The following is a 25,611-nucleotide window of genomic DNA, read 5'->3' as shown; positions in this document are numbered from 1 at the left end:
AACAAATATATATATATATATATATATATATATATATATATATATATATATATATATATATATATATAAGTAGAGCAATACAGTAAGTTCATGTATATGTAAGACCCATTTCAAATACATGGAAATGTGACTTGCTGGAAAGTCAATCTTTCACATACATACATACATTACAGACATAAACTTGGTAATAAAAGTAATAGGAAGATTTAGATGTTACTTAACACCATGCTTTCATTCACATAAGAGAGATGATATTACAGTAAGTGGTGTGTGTGTGTGTGGGGGCTTGACTGATATTTGGAGGTCTTCCCCAGGTGAAGACTCACTGTCCTGGACAGACTTCTTACCTGGTCTGGGGAGGGCTTGTGATTGTTGGGCTGCTCTGAGTTTGGAGAGGACACCTTAAGGTGTTCGTCCTCATAGTTGTCTGCCATCAGCTTCATCCGGTTTTGAGTCTACAGAGAGAGAAAGAGAGTCACAAACAATTAGATCTTTTTGATATCTCACATGAAAGACAGTGAAAAATGATTTTACATGTGATTCAGCAACAGCAACAAACAACACAGAAACACAAAGCTGTGTGTGTGTGTGTGTGTGTGTGTGTGTGTGTGTGTGTGTGTGTGATTAGACTAGTAACCCTAGCCTTGAATTCCTCCAGGAGTTCATTTGCAGAGAGGAAGCAGAGAGGAGAGCGTTGGACGACTGCCATGAGCTTTGCCTTATCAAACACACACTTTGTGCACGTGTATTCGCGAGACACAAAAAGATAGAATAGAGAAAGACGCAAAGAGAGAGAGAGAAGAGAGAGAGAGAGAGAGAGAGAGAGAGAGAGAGAGAGAGAGAGAGAGAGGACTGCAATAAAAAGATCATTCCCAACTGTTCATATGTGTTTGTGTTTTAAATGTTATGGTTGGTTCTACTTGTATTTAAAGAGAACAATAAAGATGACATGTATTTTTTACATTTTGAACTGCACACACATGAACACACCGTTGACATGCCACCTGTTGTGTAGCTTGTTAACTGGTGCAGAAAAATAACATGCCTGCTAACTTGCCACTTGGGGAGAGATCCATAAAGACTAAGACAAATATTAGACTCTACACACACACACACACACACACACACACACACACACACACACACACACACACACACACTTCTCTCATGTCTCTCTTCTTTCCTCTCCCTTTCTTTTCTCCATTATTATCTCCCATCTTTGCACTGCCATGATCTCTTTGCTCTTCTCCCTACTGTCCTTTATTCTCTCCTCCCTTCCTTCCTTTTCTCTTCCTTTCCTGCTGCTCAATCTGTTTCACATGTTACAATTACACTACAAGCTTTACAGGCTTGTAGGCCTGGAAAGAGCGAGGGAGTGAGAGAGAAAGCGAGGGAGGGAGTCGGTCTAAATCTGTCAGTCTTGTACAAACTAAATCCCCTTAGCCTCTCACTGAGCCCTGCAAGGAACAGGGGCTTAAGCAGGCCAGACTTGTGTGTGTGTGCGTGTGTGTGTGACAGAAACTGAAAGAAAAATGTTAATGCCAACTTTCATACGTGTTTGTTTGAAAGCTAAATGAAGGACTGCATTTTTAGAGTGTGTGTGTGAGCAGGAGATAGCGATGCTAAAAAGGTGTTTCACACTGTGTGTATGCAGGACCATATAAGCATGTGTGTGTGTGTGTGTGTGTGTGTGTGTGTGTGTGTGTGTGTGTGTGTGTGTGTGTGTGTGTGTGTGTGTGTGTGTGTGTGTGTGTGTGTGTGTGTGTGTTTGTATGTGTTAATGTTCATAAGTCAAGTTGAAAAGGGCCTCCCCTGACGTGCACACACACATTATTCATTTCCTCATTTTCTTAAGATGGCTTTAAAATAAACACACACATTTATTTAAAACAAACATGGAGAGTAAATCTGTCACTTCCTCTCTTCTTCACATCCTTAAGCATGTAAACTGCCACCACTTGAATGATTTATTGACTATTCAACAAAATATCTTTTCAACCACTGGTTAACAAAACAAAAAAGAACCCAACATAGAGAAAAAAGTACAAAGCAAAAAATATAAAAAGTTAATCTAAAAATAATGTTATTTTGAAATAATGTCCAGTATTTCAACACAAGAAGCGCAGCTCTGCATGGTGTCAAAGTTCAGCTTTCAACCTGTGCCACAGGGTCACACAACTCCTTCACTAATATTTTCCAGAATGAGTGTGAAATGGTAACAGAAACAGAGACTACAGAAATGCGGTGTTTCTAGTGTTGCAGAGGTGGTGGTGGCGCGAATAAAATCATCTTCACACAAAATCTGAAGCACAATGCTGGACACCATGTTGAGCAAACAATGTAATGTCATAATGTGACAGATAATAGGGAGACACAGTCAGACAAAGTAGCCCAAAAAAATCATCAACAAACATGGGGCTCGAACCCAAAACCCTGAAATTACGAGTCTTATGACCTACCAACCAAGCTAGCCAGACTGAATTCATGGGTCCTCGAACTAGATTTTGGGAGGGATCAAAGACTGTGAACTTTTGAGACTTGTGCTGTCTAGAAGTGTAGTACTATACAAAACAAGGTAATGGGACAGATGACCATTTTTAACAAGACATATCAAGAAACTGACAATTAGAAAAATACCTTAAGTGCATATAAATGTTAAGACCCAGTTCAAACACATGGAAGTGTGACTTGCTGGAAAGTCTTTCACTTGAACAACATAGACATGGTAATGAAAATAATAGGAATATTTAGAAATGTTACTTTTGAGCATGCTTTCATCCACATAAGAGTAATGATATTAAGTGGTGTGTGGGGGCTGAACTGATATCATGAGGTTTTCCCCACTGTCCTGGGCAGAGATCAAGGGCTTTTTTTTTCTCTTTGTCCAACTGTGCAAATTTTCATGTCAAATTCCAAAACCTCAATAATGGACTTTGACTCCCTTTAATCTGTGATAGTATAACATTACTGTCCTCAACATGGTGTACAACATGGTGTCAATCTGTGTCCATCCATCACAGTCCAACACATCCAAGGAAAAGTAAATCGATGACTTACATTCTCTGTAACTTCTGTCAAAGTGCAGTATATCTTTACATCCATTTTGCACACCTGGATTTTGTTTTCTATGTTCTCATAATTTTGTTCAGTCTTTATGCTACATGTACATATTCAAGGACGACTTGTTTCACACAGAAAGGAGATGTAGGAGCCAATTTAATTAGCGCTCAATCTATAAGTAGTAACCAATCTTTGTCTGGGCAGGTGTTCCGCCCAGTACGTAAATAGTTTTAGATCACACACGTTGAGGTAGCTTGTTGCTGCAGTAGTCTAGTTACTCGTGGTTTTGGATGTTTATTTGTTTGTTGTTGGAAATATGATTTTGAGTGTGATGAGTTTATGGAGACTAAGAAGTCAAGAGTAACACCAGTGTAGCACCTCAGTGGCTTAAAACACGGCTTAGGCTCTACAGGAGACATATAATCAGCAAACTACGGGGATGAAACTGGCAGATAAAAATCTCTGTCAGAAGTGGGATTTGAACCCACGCCTCCATTTGGAGACCAGAAGACACTTTTTGTTCAGGAAGGAGGCAACCTTGAGTCTGGCGCCTTACACCACTCGGCCATCCTGCCTACAGAATTGTTGAAATCCGTCTGGACTTAAATTTCAGGTTTACAGACTTACGTAACTTTGAAAAGAGCCCTGCCGAGCGACTACAGGTGGAAAAAAACCTGGTACAATCTCTCCTTGTTTTTATTTAAGGTTATTTTTTAATTGTACCCTGTCCTTGTAATGTAAAATTACATTACATTAAGCTATTTATCATCAGAATCAGAATCAGAAAGGGTTTTTATTGCCAAGTACGTTTTTTAACACATACAAGGAATTTGTTTTGGTGTTGTTGGTGCACATCACACATTCTCTAAATGTAATAAACAATATAAGTATAGGTATAAACAATATAAGTATAAGTATATGTACACAGTATGGATTGAATTAAAAATAAAGATAGAAATAAAATAAAATAAATAAATAAAGAGCAAAGAGCATCATTAGCCCCTTTCACACAGCCTGTTGAAGTCAGGAGTGATGCGCCTTTAAGCCGCCTCGCCATCTGTGTGAAAGTTATGAAGATGAAACGGGGGGACAGAGTTGTTGCGCCTTTAAGCCGGCAGCGGAAGTAGTCACAGATCCGTAACAGCGCTGAACCGACATCTTGTGAAAGGGACAGCCGGCATGGCAGGACAGTGCACACCGCAGTTATTTCACTATTAATGCTGATGGCGGTTGTTGTTGTCTTTTAAGGAGAAACAAACAATTGAGTAGAGATGCAAAGATTAATCGATTAGTTGTCAACTCTTAAATTAATCGGCAACTATTTTGATAATCGATTAGTCGGTTTGAGTTTTCAATTTTTAAGACAAAAGTAAAAAATCTTTGATTCCAGCTTCTTAAATGTGAATAATTTCTAGTTTCTTCTCTCCTCTGTGACAGTAAACTGAATATCTTTGAGTTGTGGACAAAACAATACATTTGAGGACATCATCTTGGGCTTTTGGGAAACACGGATCTGCATTTTTCACCATTTTCTGACATTTTATAGACCAAACAACTAATCGAATAAGTGAGAAAATAATCAACAGATTAATCAACAATGAAAATAATCGTTTGTTGCAGCCCTACAACTGAGATCATTTTCTTTTTAAAGGTTCAATCAAGGGTAAGTCTGTAATACTCCACAGTACACGGTACACCATTACACATTCATCCCAGGGTAAGTGCTAGTCTAAAACAAAGCCACCCAACGTGGGGCTCGAACCCACGACCCTGAGATTAAGAGTCTCAAGCTCTACCGACTGAGCTAGCCAGGCTCTGTATAATGGTAAAATGTATTATAAGAGGTAAGGTATTATACAAAACAAGGGAGGCGATGACAGACGAGGATGCTGTCCAAATTGGTGAACAAAATTGGTGAACAACACAACACGACAGGAGGGGGTTGAGAAGAGGAGCGTCTTTAGCCAAAGACTCATACACCCAAGGTGTTCCAACAAGCGGAACATAGATCATTCCTGTCGGTGGCCATAAAACTCTTTAACGCATCCCCACTCTGTGGCAGTGTGGACATCAGTTGACTTGGGAGGCTGTTGGGGTTCTACTGGACTCTAACACTAACTGGACTTACAATAACATTCTCTGTAACTTCTGGCCAAGTGCAGTACATCTTTTTAACTTATAACTTAGTATTACACCCATTTTGCACACCTTACAGCAATTCCTTGTTCTACATTCTCATAATTTTGTTATGAGAACTACAAATACATGCACATATTTGAGGAAAACTTGTTTTACACAGAAACAAAATCAGAATCAGAATACTTTATTGATCCCCTCAGGGAAATTATTTAGGAATAATAAGTACAACAAAAGGAGAGATATCTGTATTGCCAAACTACTGGGATCAGGGGCGGATCTACAGGGGGGCAAGGGGGGGCAGCTGACCCCCCACTGTAAGGCCTTGCCCCCCCAGCTGCCCCCCTAACTTTGGTGTTCAAAAAACTTTGCTTGTAAAAACAAACTGCCACTATGTGCACAGGCTTCTTAAAACATTGAAACAAACAATTAATTTATATTAATTCATAATAAATAATAATTGTAGATGTAATCTTAGCCCCCTGCCCCTCAAATACTTAGCTACGTCCCTGCATCAAACGTGCAGAGCGGCGTTCACACATTCTGGCTCACACACAGCGAGTCTGCTGCGGTGTGCCGGCCCTGCATCCCGGCAAAGACTGGAGCGACCGAGCCGAGCCTCGGAAAGTGAAGTCAGCTTCCCCAGGTGAAGTTAAAACACACGTTTCATCTAAATTTAAATTTGTAATAAATGTAATGTATGCTCAAGGCGAGTCAGCATCAACAACAGCGCGTCCATTACGTTAGCCAAAAGTCAAATCGCTCACTCCTGGTTTCTAAGCACATTCTGCTGTTTGATTAGTTTGATTTCAGTAAAGACAAGAAGAGCATAATACAAAATATTACAAACTGGCATGTTTGAATTCATAACGTTTACAGAGGGTCGCCGTTTCGGTGGCGTTACGTTACAACACACTACACAGTGCTTGCTGAGACCGATCATTTGTATATGATTAGTTAAGGAGTAGGCTACTATAAAATCCACTTCCTCTCACATATCACGGCAATACGGCTGCACAAATTAAACCAGGCAACATCCTTTACTGTCAAACTGGGAAAACAACAAATACAACGGGGTTAAGAAGGCTAGTCTAAACATAACTGATGTGTGCATGTAATAAATCTCGTCTGACGTTATGTTTTTTAGGCTACTTATATTAGCTACAGGGCCATACAGTGTAATGTAATACAAGAATAACAAGAGCTTTTCACATCTTGACTTTTGCAGGCCAGACTGGTGGAGATATTAGCTGAAGCCTAAAAGTGGGGATATTGCCAGCCAAGAAAATCCTGAGATGTGCACAGGAGGAAGAGAAGGAGGGAAATGAAGAAGGAGAAGACAGTAAACTGGAGAGACCAGGCAGGTCAGAGCAGGGGAAGACCACAGAAGGGTTTGCAGAAATGAGTGAAAGAGAAGAGGGAAAGGAAGAATTGACAGTGAGGGATGAAGAGGAGGCTGCAGGTTCAGAGAGAGGGACAGAGGCAGAGAGTGATCAGGAGGAGGCAGATGAAGATGACAGAGAGGAAGAGGAGGCTGCAGTTACCCCTGGACCATATGGTTGGTTTATATTCTCCTTACATAAAAATTGCAGTACAGTAACATAACATGTCGTGACATGACCTTTTTTTTTGTTTTTGGCTATTTCCATTCTGTTGTATATGTTATAGGGTTAGATATGTAAATATTTATATATACAACAACAGTTGACTCTTCTCAAGACACTTTACAGATAGAGTAGGTCTAGACCACACTCTTTAAGTTACAAAGACCCAACAATTCTCCAAAGAGCAAGCATTTGGTGCAACAGTGGCGAGGAAAAACTTCCTTTTGGGCAGAAACATCAGACAGATCCAGGGTCTTGGTGGTCGCTGCCGGTTAGATACAGATGGATACAGATATACAGATATAGAGAATTATGATTCATAATAATGGTAATTATAGTAACAAAAAAGATAATGGAACTATGACTAGAAATAATAGTTGTAGCAGTTTAGGGCGTAGCAGGGCGTTGCGGGGCGTAGTAGGGCATAGCAGTTTACGTATGGGGGTTTCCATGTACCGTCTTCCCCTGCCACCCTACCAAGATCTCTCGCTACCCCTTTGCCCCCCCATGTAAAATTTTCTAGATCGCCACTGACAGGGATAATAAAACCTGCAAGTAAAACTCTCTTGTCAGGAGTGGGATTTCTAACCAACTCTTCAATTTCGAGACCAGAAGTCCCTTTGCTCAGGAAGTAGTCAACCCTTGAGTCAGTCGCCTTAGACTGCTCGGCCATCCTGACAACTGAATTCAGGCGGGACTTGACAAGATACATGTAAACGGAAATTACTTATGGGAGACTTGGAAAAGCAACACCCAATAAGCTAATTATTATTGTCAGCTTTTAAAGCAGCATCACACAGCGGTTATTTCACTATTACCACTGATGGCAGTTGTTGTCTTTTAAGGAGCCATAAAAAAAATAAACCAAACAATTTAGATAATTTGCTTTTTAGAGGTTCAATAAAGGGTATGTCTGTAATACTCCCCAGTACAGGGTACACAGCATATTCTTGGTGCAATCCAGTTGCACTGGGATGTCTGAATATCTGAGTTCCCAGTCGGAAATTTCCCCTGGAAAGCCCCCTGACGTCGGATTTCCAACTCGGAAAGTCGTGAGAACCTCACCAACCTCAACATCACAATCCAACATCCATCAACATTAGTGAAAGCTGTATGAATATACAGTTTTTAGCACCTCAATATTAATTGTCACTTCCGAGGTATAGGGAACGCAGCATATAACACATTCATCTCAGGTTAGGTGCTATTCAATACCATCGCCCAACGTGGGACGTGAAGCCACGACCCTGAGATTCATGCACCTCATCTCATTCTGCCTTCTTTATTTATTCTACAGCTACAATCTTGTGAATGGGGGAAGTAAGAACAACAAAAGGAGGAGTGACTTGTGGCAGAGTTAAGCGGAAGATGATAAGCTGTATCGAGAGGCCCCCTGATCACTGATCTCTCTGACATGGCTTTTTTATGTCCAAATATCTTTACCTTTGTGCAAACACATTGTATCCGGCTTCGTCTCCTTCTTTATTTCTCCTCATCTTAGAGCTTTCTCACTCTAATAATCCCCAAAGTTCCTCCCTTTTTCCTCTTCCTGTCTTTATCTCAGCTCTCTCACACACAGTACTTTCTATGATTAAGTCTCTCCGTCCTGTAACAAAATGTACCAAACAGTGCTCCTTTGTGCCTCTTTGTCCCTCTTTCTTTAATAATCATGAGCTTTTTTTAGTCCCTTTCTCTCCTCTGTAGGCAGAGTACTTAATTTTCCCCCCCTCTCTCGCTTTCTCTCCCTCTTGACTTTTGAGCTCCTTAACATGCCCTTGTATCCGTGACTAATTCTCTCTCCCACTCTTTTCTACCCTCCTGTCCTCATTTCCTTATCTTTCCCTTTCCTCTCTTCTCATTATTCTGTCTTGTTTACTGGTTTCTTTTGTCTTTTTAGTTAATTTTGTTGTTGACTATGAGTTAACTTCTCGTTTGCCCCACTTTAATAATTTAAATATTCATTAATATCAAAAAGTTACGCACTAAAACTTTATTACATTATAATCATTTTAAAATGCATAATAATCACTGCTGTAAGGCATTATAATGTGATTATAAATTCAGTAGGAGTTAGATTTTTAAGTGGCATCTGGTAGCCGGAAGTGGCATGTCCTGGCAGGTGCCACTTTCCTAAAACCAAGTGGCATGTTATCGCGAGGCTACGTGTTATTGCGATGCTACGTTACACACGAGTTGCGTTCAGGAAAAGAAGAAACGGTTGGGATTAGGAAAAGAAGAACGAGGTTGGGTTGGTTTTAGGAAAAGAACAACTGGTTTGGTTTAGGAAAAGAACAATGGGGTTGGATTTAGGAAAACAACAAGTGTGAAAAGGAAACATCACTCGCGGGACACAAAGTCACACGCGGGATGCAATCCCCGCTCTCCTGAAGGTCCTGTGTTTTACCCATCCTCCACCCCCGACCAATATCCTTCTGTGGATTTTCGCCCTTTAATACTACTCGCTACGGCGTCAATTCACACGCATTCGCAATTGGCATACGGAAGTATCGGAAGTACATGACACTGGCACATGTCACATGCCACTTAAAAATCTAACTCCCTTTCTATAAATTACTCTAAGTGGTCATTAGGTGCTTTAAGTAAAGTAATGAAATTCCTGTGGTATAGCGCTAGGTGGATATAATACCTTACAAGCAGGTTATAATTCACTATAAGTGGTCATTGTTTGCTTTAGGTTTGTTTGTCTAGAACCAAATGTATCGCTAAGACTCACAGCTTCATGTTTTGCGGTGTTATTTTGTGGTGTGACTGGCCCTTAACACTCTCCTTCTATCTTTCTCCATTCTCTCATCTGTTCTCCATCCATATTTGATACTGTTCAAACCAAAACACTAAATCCCTAAAACCATTCATTGGAGAAGGAGAGTGAAGAAAAGGAAGATGAGGTGAGGTGAGTATTTTAAGGAGGAGAGTGGCATGAGTAGATATCAGTGAAAGTAAAGGTGACGGGAAAAGAAAGAGGAGAACAAAGAGAAAAGGAGAAATGAACACAACCTATCCAACTCTCTTCCCCTTTTCTGTAATTGTCAGGAATGCTGACCTCAGCTCACACATTTCTGTGCCAACTGTCTCTTTCTCACTTAATCTAATCATCACACCAATTATTTCATTCCTCCTCCATCACTGTTCCCTTCTTCTTCTTCTCCCCTCCATCTATTCTCCTTGCGGCTCTGCTGTAACCCGCTGACAACGGACAGAATGAGAAACAAATGAACACAGAATGAAGTGAGGGGGGAGAACGCTGAGTCATGCTTAGAATGAAGTGATTTCATTGTGATAAGGCTCTGGGGAATATTAGATTAGATTATTGTTTCGTCTTTCCCTCCAGTGGTGAAAGGAGAGCCTTTGTTGATATCTCTGCAATTATCAATAATGAAAAGTTGCTGAGTCATGGTTGGACAAGAACTATTTCATCATGATAAAAAATTTGATTAGTTTTTTCCACCGTTTCTCTGTCAAGAAGAGAAAGCTGTTGATAAGTGGAAAATTACAAATGACAATGTAAAGTGACTAAGTTGAGCACTAAGGGGAATTATTTCATTTGGATAAGTCTCTGCGGAGTAATAAACTAGATTAGACCCACATTCTTTCACTTTAGACAGTAACCGGAGATGTCATGGTAATCATAAAAAAATAATGACAAACAGTTAAGTGTGTAAAGAGTGAGACAAATGAATCAAATCCCCATGACTCTACAAGAAAAACACTACAAAATGGTGGTATTAAGTGTGTATTTAAGACATTTTCAGACTTTCATGCACATGTATATAATCTGTAACTTACTGATGAACTGATAATTAATTCAGACTTCTGTCATGAATACCAAAAATATCCCTTTACAGCTACAGTTACTTCTAAATTAAAGCCACATTCATCCATTCACAGATTCCAAAGTTTCAGAGACTTAAAGTGGCTAAAGGTGTTGTCTCCACCACAAAGTCTGGTTATGTTTTAGTGTAGAGGTGATTGCAACACATGATGAACACATTTTTGACCCTTTTTGTTCTGTAATGTACTGCTAGTTTATTTATTTATTTTTTTAGGTTTCTGCAATTTCTGCTGTGGGTTAGGTAAAAAACACCTAACTAGGAAATTAGAAACAACCAACCAGTGATATGAAAAGCCAAAGTCTTAAAAATGCTCATATAGAGCCAAGCTTTAGCCACAGGTGCGGAACAATGGCCAAGGCCACTGTTAAAGTTAACCACGTGTCTCTTGCAGGGGCAGATGGTGGTATATTCCTCACCTTCCCCCTCTTCTTCCTCATAAAATATTACAATCACCCCCTCTTCTCTTTGCTTTCACACACATACACACACTCATCACCACAACTTCTCTCTTGCTTTCTCTCATGGTTATAGTCTCTTAGTCTCAGCACCATACTGCTGAAGAAAATTTTTAATGAGAATAAAAGTGAAGAGGAAGGAGACTGTGAGAAAGATAGGAGAAAAATAGTGAAGAGAGCTGAGGTCAACTTGATCTACAGCCTCCTGCCTACACTGCAGCTGGGGGTCAAAGGGCAAAACACAAGAGGCACTTTCAGGGACACACATACTTTATATTCTTTAACACACACACAGGTGTGTTTTATGTATGTGGTGTAAGTAAGTGCACATATACAGATCCAGCTATATATTGTGGCCATCCATGTATCAGTCTCTTTTGACTAAATGTGGTTATATTTGCTATTTCATTAGCATTCTTTTAACACAATACTGAACTGATACACTGAAGCTTTTCTTAATATAAAGTCTGGTGTAAGTTTTTCCTCTTATTATATGGTCAGCTAGCTACCGGTTATTTGGCAGTAGTTTGCAAATCTTTGAAAATGCAACAAATATCTAGTACATCTCTGATTATAAAAAAAGTAATTCTTGCAATAAAACTGACATTGTTTTCCCCAGAAAACTGAATTTTAATAATTTGGGCTGATTATACACTTTGATATATTCCTCTGAATTTAACTTGCATTGGAGCAGGGTACTGTAGCTGTGCAGCATAAGTTACATTGGTGTTTAGAATACAAATACAGGCGTAAGATGTCAGCGGTATTTAAAGCAACACCAAAGCACTTTTCCTCTTCGGTCCCCCTACAGGTGGGAAGCGGAATTGACCATTACCATTCTCATTCAAACTACAGATCCGCTACCCAATCTGGCAAACTTGCATAGTGCGGTTTTAGCCGATAGAGGGCCGCAAAGCGAATGCAGCAGTGCCGTTCACCCTGTTACGAGTTGATGAACCACTGAAACAATTTTGGAAACATTATTTTAAGGCACAAAAGAATATTTGGTGTTGCTTTAAGCACTAGCAAAGCATCCATCCAGTGAAAAAAACACTGACTCTGACCGATCGAGTGATGGCCGTCAAAAAACAGCATTGATGTATTGACATCACACAGGCAGAGTAAACTTTTTATTACTTGACTACATTACCTTACAAAAGTACTGCTTTCTGTTTACACCTGCAATACTCTTTATGGCAACCAGAGCTCACTTTTATCACTGATTTATACTCATCTATAATTTCATACCGCAACTTTGTCTCTGTCCATCTGTCAGACAGGTTATCAGTGGCAAAGTGTGTGCATATGTCACTCTGAAGGAGCGAGCTAAAAATACTACACCAGTCTCAGTTGACTTGATGGTTACATTGCAAACCCATGCACACACGTGCACAAACACACATGGGAATATTGAGGAAGTCTCGGCTATGATCCATCATTGAGGGACTGAAAATTATGACACCACAGAGAGAAAGAGCGAGAAAGAGAGACAGACGGAGAGAGAGACACCAAGAGGGAAGCAAAACTGCTCACGCACACACACACACACACACACACACACACACACACACACACACACACACACACACACACACAGCAGTAGCAGACAGTAGAGTCTCTGTGTTGTCAGTAACCAACTACGAGACCCTGAGTGACGGCGGGATAAGGGAGGAAAAGAGAGTGATGCACGTTATAATGACTTCATTTGACACAGCCACTCTCAAACACCTCCTGCTTTTCTCTTAAACACCAATTCAAACACTCTTTGACACAATCACACACCTGCATTCGATTTTCCTCTCTCTTGTGAGTCTATCATATTGAATCCTTTTTGAGCTTATTCAATCCACTGAGTGAATTTTTGGCAATATTCAATAACTGGACAACTTTTGCAACAAAAGAATTGCTACATCTTATCTGTTTGAGCGGTTTGGAGGATGACAACTCCATTAGTATTATTTGTACAGCAGTTTTGTTTCACAGTCTGTGAATCAAGGGAAATAAATGAACACAAAGCTCCTCAATCTCGGTTTGGTTTTGATATATCGGGTGCCATTATTGTGTCTGTGTGGCTGGTGGTTGGTGCGGTGTGCGTGTGTGACTGTTCACGTGTGCAGAAATAAAAATATATGCAACTGAGTGGGTTAGTGGTTCAACACACCATCCCATAAGCTCATATCAAAGCAGCTACGGTATCATTATGAGCTGAATACATGTGATAAATAATAATTGGTGTACATGTACAGCCAACAGGAGGACGGTTAAGCCTCTTAAGACTCTTGACCTTCTTACTGTATTATGTATCAAATTATTTATTAATGTTGATCTAGGACAATATGCTGTTGTACTCTAAGCTATCCTACATTTTAAGCATCAAATGTGGGAATCAAATAAAAAAACAAAAACAAAGTGAAACAGATATGGACAGAAAGCGAGAAGAAACAAGTAGAGACAGGTGACCAGTGAAGAAGAAGTCCACCAATTTCCCAGTATGCTCATCCACTAAGGGGTTGGTTAATTCACTAGACCCACGAGAACCTTTACTGTGTGCGAGTGTGTTTCTGAGTGCGTGAATAGACCCCTGTGTGGAACCACAGGCATTTGGTCATGTTTATATCCTTGTTTTTGGCCTGGGTGAGTGTGTACATATCGGTGTGTGTGTGTGTGTGTGTGTGTGTGTGTGTGTGTGTGTGTGTGTGTGTGTGTGTGTGTGTGTGTGTGTGTGCACGCTCTGTGAAGGTGTATCCATACCAGCAAAGTAACATATAAAGGTTGTGTGTGTTAGTGGGTGTATCATCTGCGGACATAACATTTAAATAAATACAAATTCATATGAAAGTTTTGTCACCGGAGACTTGTAGAACTCTGTATGTGTTTGTGTGTGGTGAGTGTGGGAGGGGTAGGTTAATCCTAAATTTACCCTTGGTGGTCAGAGGAGTGTGGTCACATCTGGACTTAGTTTCTCTCTGCTTCTCTTGTTTTCTTTGCTCCCCTCGTCACTGCCACCTCACCTGTGCTCCATTTTTTCCTTTTACCCCTCTCCACCCTTTTTTCCTCTCCATCTCTGCTCCTCTCAATCACTGACCAAAAAGCTTTCCTTGTGTCCACTTGGATGTCAAAGTACGCGCGTGTGTGCACAGTAATCCTACCTGCTGTTTGAGCTGATGAACCAGACCATCCTTCTCCCTCTTCAGCGCTGCCACCTCCTCCTGGGTTTTCTTCTTCTTGGATGAGGAGAGTTCCAGCAGGGCAATGTTGGCGTCTTTTTCACTTATGGCTGCCAGCAGCGCCTCTTGCCTGTACAAACAACAATCATACATCTTGTTAGCAATACTAGAAATAAACTTAATTATTTTTGGTTTAAAGCCATACTTGGTGATATTGCACGTTGATGAAATTAATTGCAGTGAGAGCCAACTGTTTGAATTTCACAACTTTTAAGACAGAATTGTTTGTGGCGAAGGCAGTTTCAGCTAAAGAGACACCCAAATTACAAAAAATAAAAAAAATTCCATTTACAACAACAACAACACTTTAACTATTCATCAACAATCTTTTCTTGAAATCTGCTTCATTTTTCTGCAGATTATCCAGAGTAACAGGAAGACAGGATGTTCCCGTTACATTTCTAAATGTCATTTTACCACTTTATGAACACCACAAACATAATTCATGTCACCTCCCTTGTATTGGGGTGGAGACAGAAATTCCGGACAAAAGAAACCAAAACTATCTGCATGGCCAGGTACTAATTTGGGTGTAACTTAAGAGTAGGGTGAACCCATGGCGTGTCAACGAGTGGAAGGAAGTCCTTTTAATTGGGGTGCACATTGTAATTTAGGAAGTTAAAACTGATGTATTTTTGCAAAAATATGGTTCTCCCTAGTGCTGGAGTATGATGCAAACCATGCAATCAAAATATTTCCAGTTTGTTTATGGTGAGGATATTTATGGCATATGTTCACTCTTTCTCCCTTATTTCTCTTCACACCATCTACTAGAACAAATTAGCAATTCATCACGTTACCTTAACCTTTAACTACATGAATACACATATATAAATGCCTTTCACTTTCTGTTTCCATACAGGTATTACAAAGTCTCTGTCTGTCTTTCCAGCCCTCTTGTCTGTCTCTATCTCTTCCCCCTGCCTGGATGGTCGGGCTGACAGATGCATTCCATGTGGTCTGGGAAGCAACAAGCCGCATCCCATCCATCCCATCAGCCACAGATCTGGCCCAGGCAGCCTCCATGGACACCCGAGGCTCAGAATTCTCGGAATTCTGTCCGTTTCCGGGGAGAATCTAAATCACAACGGGTTTTCTGCAATCCCACAGGGCTCAAAGATTGGCCACACACAATCAAACATGCACATAAACACACACACAAAGATGCAAACTTGCAACATACGAACAAATAACAAATAATTCGCTCCTCGTCTGTCTCTCTGAATCTCGCTTCTGACAATTTTTTGCAATCATTTAAATACATCAAGAGTGACTTTCAAAAAGATAAAGCTTCAGTTTCTAGATCACAATGTTTAAGTCAACTAAAAAGATGCTCAAGAAATAGAGTAAGAGCAAATGAGGGAATATTTCCAACCAGCATAAGCATGTATATGACGAAACATACACACAGACATACAACAATCCAGATGGACACAGGCAGAGACATATTTCATTTACACGCCATTGTTTTTGTTCACTTTCCCTCTTTACTTAACACACAATTACATCTCTCTCTCTCTTACACACACACACACACACACACACACACACACACACACACACACACACACACACACACACACACACACACACACATTATTCTTGTTAAAGCTAACAGTGCATCTAGTTTTATACCATATCTGAGAGTTACCTGCCAGCACATGGAGCTTATAAACCCCGGTGATAAAATGATATTTATTCCAGATGCACTCGTCTCATTCTGGGCCTCTCTATGGCTCTCTCTTCGTCTCGGTCTAACATACATACACACACACTTAAAACACTCTCTGCTTGGCCTTCTCAGCTTGCAGAGCTAAACACATGCTTATGACAAGAGCTGGTTGTGGCTACTGCTGTTACTGTGAGCATTAAAATCTGTTTCAAGTGCAGCCCTCTTAAGCTAAATCTTTAGATAATTCTACCGTCAGAGGGCACTTAAAAAGATAGTATGCTCTCAGCTCTGCTGGCAATGTGTCCCTACTATTGAAAATAACAAAGACAATGCAGCCAGCACTGTGAAGAGGAAAGGTTCCCAGTGGATACACAGCCTTAGATCTGTAACTTTCCTTTCAAGTCTTTCCTTTCTGGAGCAATATAGAGGGCACAGTAGGATAAAGGAAGGTCTACCAACAGTAAGCACAGAGTAAAAGCTTATTAAAAGGGCAACACCTTTTGTTTTAGATGTTGTGGCATTTTTGCACGACACATCCCAGCAGTTACTTGTCAATTGTGTGCGCAGTGGCATGACATGTTTCGCTGGATTTTTAGGTGTCAATCTGATCTTTGACTGTTCAGCCATGGCATTTACTGTTAGCTAGTAAGGCCCCCATAAAAAAAAATTAAATATAGGATTGTGTGGCAAAAAAGTTGCATTAAGAAGAGCAGAAGATCTTTGATACTGGACGATTTTGTTTTTATAAATATATTATGTGTGCATAACAAATAGTTAGGAAAAGATTCTGGTTGACAAAACTGTGGTTAAGATAAGGTTGAAGTTAAGCAACTAAAACACTTGGTTAGGGTTGGAGAAAGATTGTGATTATGGTAAACAAAAAAGCTAACATTTATTATATGTTTGGTGAGTAGTAAAACAGTCGTATATTTATAGGAACATTTCACAGGTTATTCAAAATTTAACAAGTTTCCATTTACATTATATTTTCTTCCCACTTCCTTTTAGGCTCTCTCTCACCTATTCACTCTTGGTATCTCTTGCCCACCCTGCATTTCTCATCTCTTTCTCTTTACCTCTTCCCCCCGTACTTTGTCACATGTTCTAACTCTCCACTTCACTCTCTCTCCATCTGTAAAGAAGACAGGAGGCATTCTTTCCGTCTGTTGGCGGGCATGTGCCATGATGTCATCGCCATGGCGACAAGGCAGACAGTAAGCAGATACACACAAATGTACCAGGCACCTGACCCCAAACTCACACACGCACGCACGCACGCACGCACGCACACGCACACACACACACACACACACACACACACACACACACACACACACACACACACACACACACACACACACACACACAACACACACACACACACAAACACACACACACACACACACACACACAGGGTTCTCTCTTCTCCTATAACCACTTAAGGCCCCTCACTTTATCAGAAACACTAATGCCTGGTCTTAGATCACTCGCATATTTACACACACACACACACACACACACACACACACACACACACACACACACACACACACACACACACACACACACACACATCTTTCCATGTGCTGCGTTATATCTTTCATGCTGTCACCCTCTACTGCAATCTACAGTGTGTGTGTGTGTGTGTGTGTGTTCAAGTGACAGTTGTATGTCTGTGTATGACAGCATGTCTTTCTGTAGGTGTGTATGTGCTCATAAGGATGTACTCATGTGTATTTCAGTGTGTGTGAATGTTCACAAGTTGTCTGTGTATTCAAGGCTTTTTCCTTTGTGTGTGTGTGTGTCTCTCTCTCCTTGTGTTTGTGTGTGTAAAGTATATTCATTCCAGTGTGACACTGGCCAGTCTCCGTCTAAGACAAACACAGAGCTATTTTTGAAATAATCCCCTCTCTCTGCTCTCTGTTTCCGTCTGAACAAAGCAGCTCTCCATTGTTTTGTGTGACACTGTCTGCTCTGGTTACACAGGAGGCTGCTTGTAGGATGCCAGAGTTTACTCTTTAACCCCTGTAGGACGTGGTGCGTGTCAAGCTTGACCTCATTTCTGTGTAGTTTTGGCTTCAGAGAACCTTATGCAAGACTTTTTAATGCTACCTGGACTTTAAGGAAGGGTTTTTCCTAAATGTACTCCATCCTCATTCACCAATTTCAAGAATGAGTTTTGAGGCGAGTGAGCAGATGCACTCGGCTGGCGACAGAGGATTTAGAAAAATGTGATAATCATATTTACTGTAAACATGAGTGCTATGCGTTTTGGTTTAGAGGGTTAGGGTTTATTCAAAAATAAAGAAACAGAGCAAATTCAGGCTATTTCAGCCCAGGACCTTAAATTAGCCTTAATTATTGAATTATGCAGCAATTATATGTTCTATCTATCTATCTATCTATCTATCTATCTATCTATCTATCTATCTATCTATCTATAGATAGGGCCTCCAGCCTGTAGCGACCAATTTAGTTAGCTTTGCTGTTGTCGTTTTGTTGACCAACTTGCCCTGGCTGCACTGCGCCAGTGTTGTTTGACGAGCACGGCTTATTGACCCTGTCTCAGCACTAGCATCTTTACTAACATCAGCAAAAATGTGTTTCACCCGAAGACGGTACTTCAAACTTGTCATGCTACGGTTGAAGGACGGTTCATTAACGCAATCAGAGCATACAACTTTGGTTTTATCAAAACTTCCATCTGGAAGCTTTTTATTACACTACTTTCCGTTCAAGGGCAGTCTCCTCTATCATGTTTACTCGCATTTGCCGAGCCACATGTATCCCACGAGGGGACTGCCCATTTCTCCGACACTCCATTGTTCCTACAGCCCACTAGTCCGACGTCCCCCTGGTGGCGAAATTATGAATCCCACTATAGCCACGCCAAGACCCGCCCTACAAAGCAGCTTGAGTGGTTGGGGTTAGGCATTTGACTTTGAGTGGTTAAGTTTAGGATAGCTGATTTGTCAGGGGATAGGACCTGAACAAATGGGGTTACATTACCTTGCGTAAGCATGGATGCCTGGCCAATAAAGGCTATTGAAGGGCGGGTCTTGGCGTGGCCATAGTGGGATTTGTAATATCGCTGGTGGACGTCGGACTAGTGGGCTGTAGGACCAAAGGGAATTTTTTGGGTTATGGAGAGGTCGGAACAATGGAGCGTTGGAGAAATGACATGGCACCTCACACAAACCATCTGTGCTGCGATAATGGGAAGAGGTTGGGTTCAAACTTGATAAAATGATTACTTCACGTTAAAGGAGAATTCCGGTCGATTTCAACACGTAGCTCTGTTGTTTGTAAATTTGGAGTGCTGTCAGTAGCGAGAAAAATGAAAACAATCGGTGCTGCCTACACCGAGTTATCCTCCTGCTAGATTTTGCACCCAACAGGATTAAACAGGGCAAGTTTTAGACTTGTTTTTAGCCTCTAAACATGTTCGAAATGTCATTACAACTGCCTAGCCATGTGCAGTTATTCCTTCCGAGTGAACACAGCGAATCTGACTGCTGTAGATGTGACAGAAATGCACATACTTCCTGTTTTCCGGTCAAGTCCACACTAGTCGATTGTCAAAGTCATACAATCCAATATTCCACAACATATTTTGTTCCAAAAAAAAAGCGATTTGCCGTGGTTATGTCCATAGTAATGACTATGTAGCACAGCTGAGCCAGCAGAGCTGCAGTTCAAGAGTTCAAGAGCTATCGCGCATGCGCATAGGTAACTAAGCAACAGTGCAGACTCACACTGGCAAGCTGAGAGAGAGACGAAGATGGGATTGGGATAATAACGAGATGGTGTCAGTGTTTTTAGAATATTAGCTCAGATGGATAGTTCATCCCAATCCGATGTGGAACACACAGAGGAGTTTTTGAAGTTTGATGGTCGGGGGTTATCGTTTCGAACCTGAATATACAGACGAAGAGTTATTGGCATAAGATCTTGTCGAGAGAAGGGCACAAACAGAAGAGCAGGCAGAGGCTGCTGCTTCAAGGCAACAATGTGCGGGGACATGGTGGTGCTCCTGTGGGTACTGTATCGCAATGACCACCGAGGAAGAAAGCCGGTGCTGTAAGAATGGGATCTCATACAGCCTGGTCTGGATGGGTCCCCAGATAAAGGACATTGTTTCGTCCATACCGAGAGGTTTCCCCATCTGATTTACAAGGATGTTCTGGAAGCGGATTTTTTTTGTCCAGGAAGTAAATTGGAAGAAGCAGCCTAAACCGGACAGACCTGATGCCAGCTGTCTAATGAGTGAGTACAACAGGCTTTCGTGACTCTGTCCTAGCTTAGGTACATTTGTTTTTTTGTTGTAAATAGATGCGCCACTTCGTTAGTTAGAAATAACCAAAGCTCTTCAAGGTCCTCGCTGTTGCATAGTTACCTATGCGTGATAGCTCTTGAACTCTTGAACCGCAGCTCTGCTGGCTCTGCTATGGTGTCAGGTTACACCCTGTTACTACATAGTCATTACTATCGACATAACCACAGCAAATTTTTTTTTTTTGTGGAAAACATATATTTGCAAAATCTGGCAGGAGGCTAACTCGGTGTAGGCAGCACTGATTGTTTTTTGTTTTTCTCGCTACTGACAGCACTCCAAATTTACAAACAACAGAGCTACGTGTTGAAATCGACCGAAATTCTCCTTTAACAGCCCTAATATATATATATATATATATATATATACAGTATATAGTACATAGTATACATATATATAGTACATTTAAAGAAAGGCTTTCCTCTACTTTTTCCTCTGTTCTTAGAGATCACCCCCCCACACACACACACACACACACACACACACACACACACACACACACACACACACACACACACACACACACACACACACATACACACATACACACACACACACACACACTGGTTTATGGCCCTACAAGCACTGGCTATGAAAGCACACATCAGAGCAGGATTTATAAAACATTTGTTGGTGCTGGCCTGCCATGTGTGCAGCATCAAAGCAAAGACGGCCAATAAAGCCTTAATTTTATAGTAAACCATTTACTACTGCTCTCTCTCCTGCAAAAGCACCAACACAGAGTTTCACTTCACTAGATTATAACAGAAGTTTTTAGAGAAAATGATCGACACCTACCGCAGTTGTTACTATGTGCATTCAAAACTTTGAAATTGCTCTTGAGGGCTACATTAAGCCAGACACATCAAAGGGATAATGGTAGGTTGAAAATACAAATGGAATTACGGTCAAGAATGCCCTCAAGGCTTTTATTTAACGCCAAAAACCAAAATGTGTTTACTGATCTGGAAAGTTTATTAGGACTGTAAGAAAGTGAAATGGCTAAGTGATTAGCATACTGTCAGGACAGCAGCCAGGTCCTGATTTGATAGAAACTGTTTTATCTTTGACTAACACTACTTAGATTAAAGCAGCCCACTGTATAATGTACAATAATGCACTGAGAACAGCAGGATTCGTGTGTGTCTTAGACTATATTGGAAGAGACACCGCATATAAATTATTTAGTACGGAGGGAGAAGACAGGACGAGAGACCATCCGGGACAATCGGAAAAAGTGAGAGAGAGCAAGAAAGAGTGTTAGGAAAGTAGGTTAAAGCTGGTGCATAGGATAAGTGTGTGTGTGTGTGTGTGTGTGTGTTTGAGAGGGAGAGAAAAGCTCCCCTCAAGGAGCTGTTGTACATCAGAGAGGCTTAAAGAAAGACAGCGAGAAGGCTTAACACATGCACACACATTCACACACAGACAGAAAGAAACAGCATTGACAGGGAAGGGAATAAAATAACTGGAGGATTTGGAGGAAAAAAACAAATCAAAGAGACGTGAAGGGGGAGAGAGGAAGAGGAATGGAGAGAGGGAGGGAAAGAGTAGCGGGAAGGGGAGGCAGAGAGACAAAAGGCAGTAAGTGGGAGAGAGAGAGGGCAGGTGGGACTACTGTATGACAGAATGAGGATCTGTTCTTGACACATTTCCCCTCTTTCTCGCTCCCTTTTTTCTCCTAAAAAAACATTCTCTCTCTTTCTGTCTCTCAGACACACACAAATTTAAAAACACACACTGACTAATAAGAAAGGTGTAATAATGCATTATCCATGGTCTGCGGGAGTATGCTCTTTCCATGGGACCACACACACACACACACACACACACACACACACACACACACACACACACACACACACACAGAAGTATGACTAAAGATGCAGCTTTGTCTTCACAGTGGTTCTTTACAGTGAATCCATTTCTACGCTGTGCTACAGAGATTTCTGCCTACAATCTGTCAGCACAGACTCACTCCTGTAACTCTAACCAGTCACCGTAACGGACACCTGCGACTCCCAACAGTCTATGAAAGACGATTTAAAGAAACATTTTGGCTTTATTTGACAATGTGAGAGTGACAAATGTGTTTTTGTCAATCTACTGTATCTACAGATGGTACGGCTCTACTCTGCTGCCTGTTGGTCAAACTGCTGCTCAGAAATGTTTTAATGTTGGAATGTTGAAGTCACACGCTTCATGTACGTCATGATTCAATAGCCAAATCTGTTTCCACACAACATTTTGCTTTTATCGATACACCCACTTCACCACTTCAGCCAAGTGTAAAAACTTTTGGGGGATTTTCTTTCCCGACTTTTCTGTTTCCACTCAGGTTTTTTATGCACAGATTAAAAATGATCATAAAAACTGAAATATGTCAATAACTGAGAAATAATGCGCTGCAGACTTTCAATCTACCCTTATATATGCATTACCAATGATAAAGTAGCTCTGACAAAATATTGTACACAAATAAATGGACTACAGAAGCAAAAACTGGATTTCTGATTCTGTCATATTACAATTCAATACTTCAGGGGAAAATAATCGAATAATCAGTTGTTTTTACATACTGTACTTCTTCAGTAATGAATTTCACGTGACGTTACATTGGCATGGCACAGCACTAATGACAGCCTCGGTTAGTTGCAAAAGACCGTAAAATGACAATTATTTACATTATCTTTAACGGCTAAATTTGCCATTTTAAGAGCAAAATAAAAGCACAATGATTGAGTTTCGATATAACATAATCCATTGTTTCATTTTATTCATCTTGTACGTTTATGTGCTCAGTTTCTCTGTTCACTAAGTGAATCCACTTGCTTGAATGCCTCACTGTGAGCCAACTTTCCCATTAAGGAGGATAAAGTCTTAAAATGGAAATGCATTGTAGTTGTGTAGTAATTTATAACCGCGGATATACTGTTGATGGCAGAGCCGTCAGGTTATAAATCTGTCTATTTCTCTCTCCAGCTGATGTCTTATTTTCTCTTCAGAGTACGTTTAACAAGCCAATCTGTCACTAGTCTGTCCTGTTCTCCTCTGCCTGTCTCTCTACTACAGTTTTATTATTTCCAGAATAGAAATGTGATTGGTTGGCACTCCTAATGTACAATCAGAGGCTTTGAAAAAAAAATCATGTTTTCTACTTTTTGATATGTTTCCCCTCTTCATTGCTCCCTCTCCTTCTTTAATTGCTGTTTAATGATCTGTTTGATGGCCTGGCACTCACAACCTGTAATCAGCAAAGGAAAACAGGCGAGTTTTGGTTTTTCGGCATCCTTTTTTCCTTTATCTGTTCTTTCTCGCACTTGTTTCTTTTTGTTCTGATGTGTTTGGTTCTCTTCCATCTTTTGGAACATTATGCTCTTGTTCTCAGCTCCTTGTGCTTGTTTTAATCCCCTTCACTATTTCCTCTGATGTATATTCAGCTTAACCCTCCAGTTGTCCTCGGGCCCGTTTACAAAAACTTTATATAATCAGAACTATGACAAAAGAACGTTGAAAAAAGTGACAAATGGTGGAAAAAGCTACAAAAACAAATTTGTTTTTAAACAAAAGAAATCGGGAAAAGTGACAAAAAAACCATCAAAAACATCGCCAAAGATGACAAAAACTTGTTTAAAAAAAGTGTGTGGGGGGAAAACATCAAAAAAATTGACAAAAAAAATTGGAAAGAAAGTGACAAAAATATTGGAATAAAATTGACAAAAACATTGAGAAAAGTGTAGAAAAAGAACAACAAAATGTTGAAATTTCAACCCAGAAAAACACAAAGTTGCATGGTCGACGGGAAGACAACACAAGGGTTAAGATAACTGGTTTGCAAGGCTTCAGAGAGGTTCAGAAAACCTTGTTATTTGAATAAAACCTCTAACTGAAGCACATCTTTTATTGCTTCTATTTTCCAATCTCTCCCTCAGTCTCTCACAAGGGAGAAGAAAAAATCAAAAAGGAAAGAGGAAGACAGCCAGTCGGAGAGAAGAGGGCAAGAAAGGCAAGTACAGAGGGAGAAAGAAAAATGGAGAGAAAAGAGGGAGACGGAGAGCGAGGCGCCCTGATTTAAGCTTGTAAGACATAAGTGTCAGAACTGCGTGCCCCTTTTTTGTCATACTTAGCCTTCAACATGTCTGTCATACACAACACACAGCACAAACACACACACAAACACACACACACATGCTTTGGCACATTGTGGATTAATCTCATTGCTGGGGGATCAAAGTGGCTGTCTCTTGTTTATGGAAGCACACCAAACAGGTGTGTTGCCACAAGCATGTGTACACGCATTTGTGTGGGAGGATGTATTTTTATGCACGTGTGTGTGTGTGTGTGTGTGTGTGTGTGTGTGTGTGTGTGTGTGTGTGTGTGTGTGTGTGTGTGTGTGTGTGCATGTGCGTATGTGTCTGTGTTCCTCTGGGAGTGAAAGCTTCTAAGCAGTCACGCTGTCTCATCTGGTTTTGTAAATGACTCTGTATATATATATGTGTGTGTATCTTATTTCTGAAGGCAACGTGCACTTCTTGTACTTCTTATGTTTGTGATGGGACAGCTGCCATGCGTGTGCGTGTGTTTGTGTGTGTCTTTAACACGTGCAATCATATTGTTAGCGATGGCTTTTTGGCTGTGAGGAGCAGAGCTGTTGTTCCATTGAAAAAGAGATCTTTGACTACATGCACACAAACAGAGGGGCGCAAAAGAAACACACAAACACCACTGATTAGTTTCAGTATGCAGTGACAACAGTGAAGACACTGACAGTAAAAAATACCAGCCTCCCAGACAGAAATCAGTCAATAATGACATTTCCAGACAGATGTAGGCTTAGAATGGAGAGATGGATGGAAAGAGGCAGGAAGGATGCAGAGAATAAGAGATGAAAAAGGGTAAAAGGAGGGCCAGAGCGATGGACGGAGTGAAGGAGGGACGGCAGGAGTGAAGGAAGGGATGGCGGAAGGGGTGCAGGGAGAGGTTTTAGGGTTAGAGGGAGGCTTGGTGGGGAGATAAAACAAAGAACAGAGCAGCAAAGGAGAAATAAATTGGATTTATAGTGTTCACCTTGAGAGATCAGCCAAGGCTCTTACTGCAGGAGGTTGAAGACATCGCAGATACTTCTGCAGACTCTTTATAGTCTGATTGTACATGTGGCGCAAAACACAGTATTTGTGTGTAACAGACTCAAATTGTCCTCATTCTAGATGCTAGAGCCACTAACAGCTTCATTTTGATATTTTTTTTGGGCTAATAGAAGATCCCTTTCCAGTAAA

At 40.8% G+C, this 25,611-nt stretch overlaps 1 protein-coding gene and 2 non-coding genes across 5 annotated transcripts in view; all 3 read right to left on the bottom strand.

Moving 5' to 3' along the window:
- LOC114550210 (ELKS/Rab6-interacting/CAST family member 1) overlaps positions 1–25,611 on the bottom strand; it is a 121,388-nt gene that overhangs the window by 24,506 nt on the left and 71,271 nt on the right. For all 3 annotated transcript variants that reach the window (XM_028570825.1, XM_028570828.1, XM_028570826.1), the window contains 2 exons: positions 14,256–14,403; positions 348–455 (listed from right to left, as the gene is read on the bottom strand). In XM_028570825.1, the coding sequence (XP_028426626.1) occupies positions 348–455; positions 14,256–14,403 (256 nt within the window). The remainder of the gene's footprint in view (positions 1–347; positions 456–14,255; positions 14,404–25,611) is intronic.
- Positions 3,524–3,635, bottom strand: trnal-caa (transfer RNA leucine (anticodon CAA)). The gene is made up of 2 exons: positions 3,598–3,635; positions 3,524–3,569 (listed from the first exon to the last, which is right to left on the bottom strand). It is a non-coding gene; the product is annotated as a tRNA-Leu (tRNA).
- trnak-cuu (transfer RNA lysine (anticodon CUU)) lies at positions 4,802–4,874 on the bottom strand. The gene has a single exon. It is a non-coding gene; the product is annotated as a tRNA-Lys (tRNA).

This window comes from Perca flavescens, chromosome 23 (assembly GCF_004354835.1).
Source record: "Perca flavescens isolate YP-PL-M2 chromosome 23, PFLA_1.0, whole genome shotgun sequence".
Taxonomy (NCBI): Eukaryota; Metazoa; Chordata; class Actinopteri; order Perciformes; family Percidae; genus Perca; species Perca flavescens.
The sequence above is the reverse complement of the archived record's forward strand: the minus strand, read 5'-3'. Positions and strand labels throughout refer to the sequence as shown.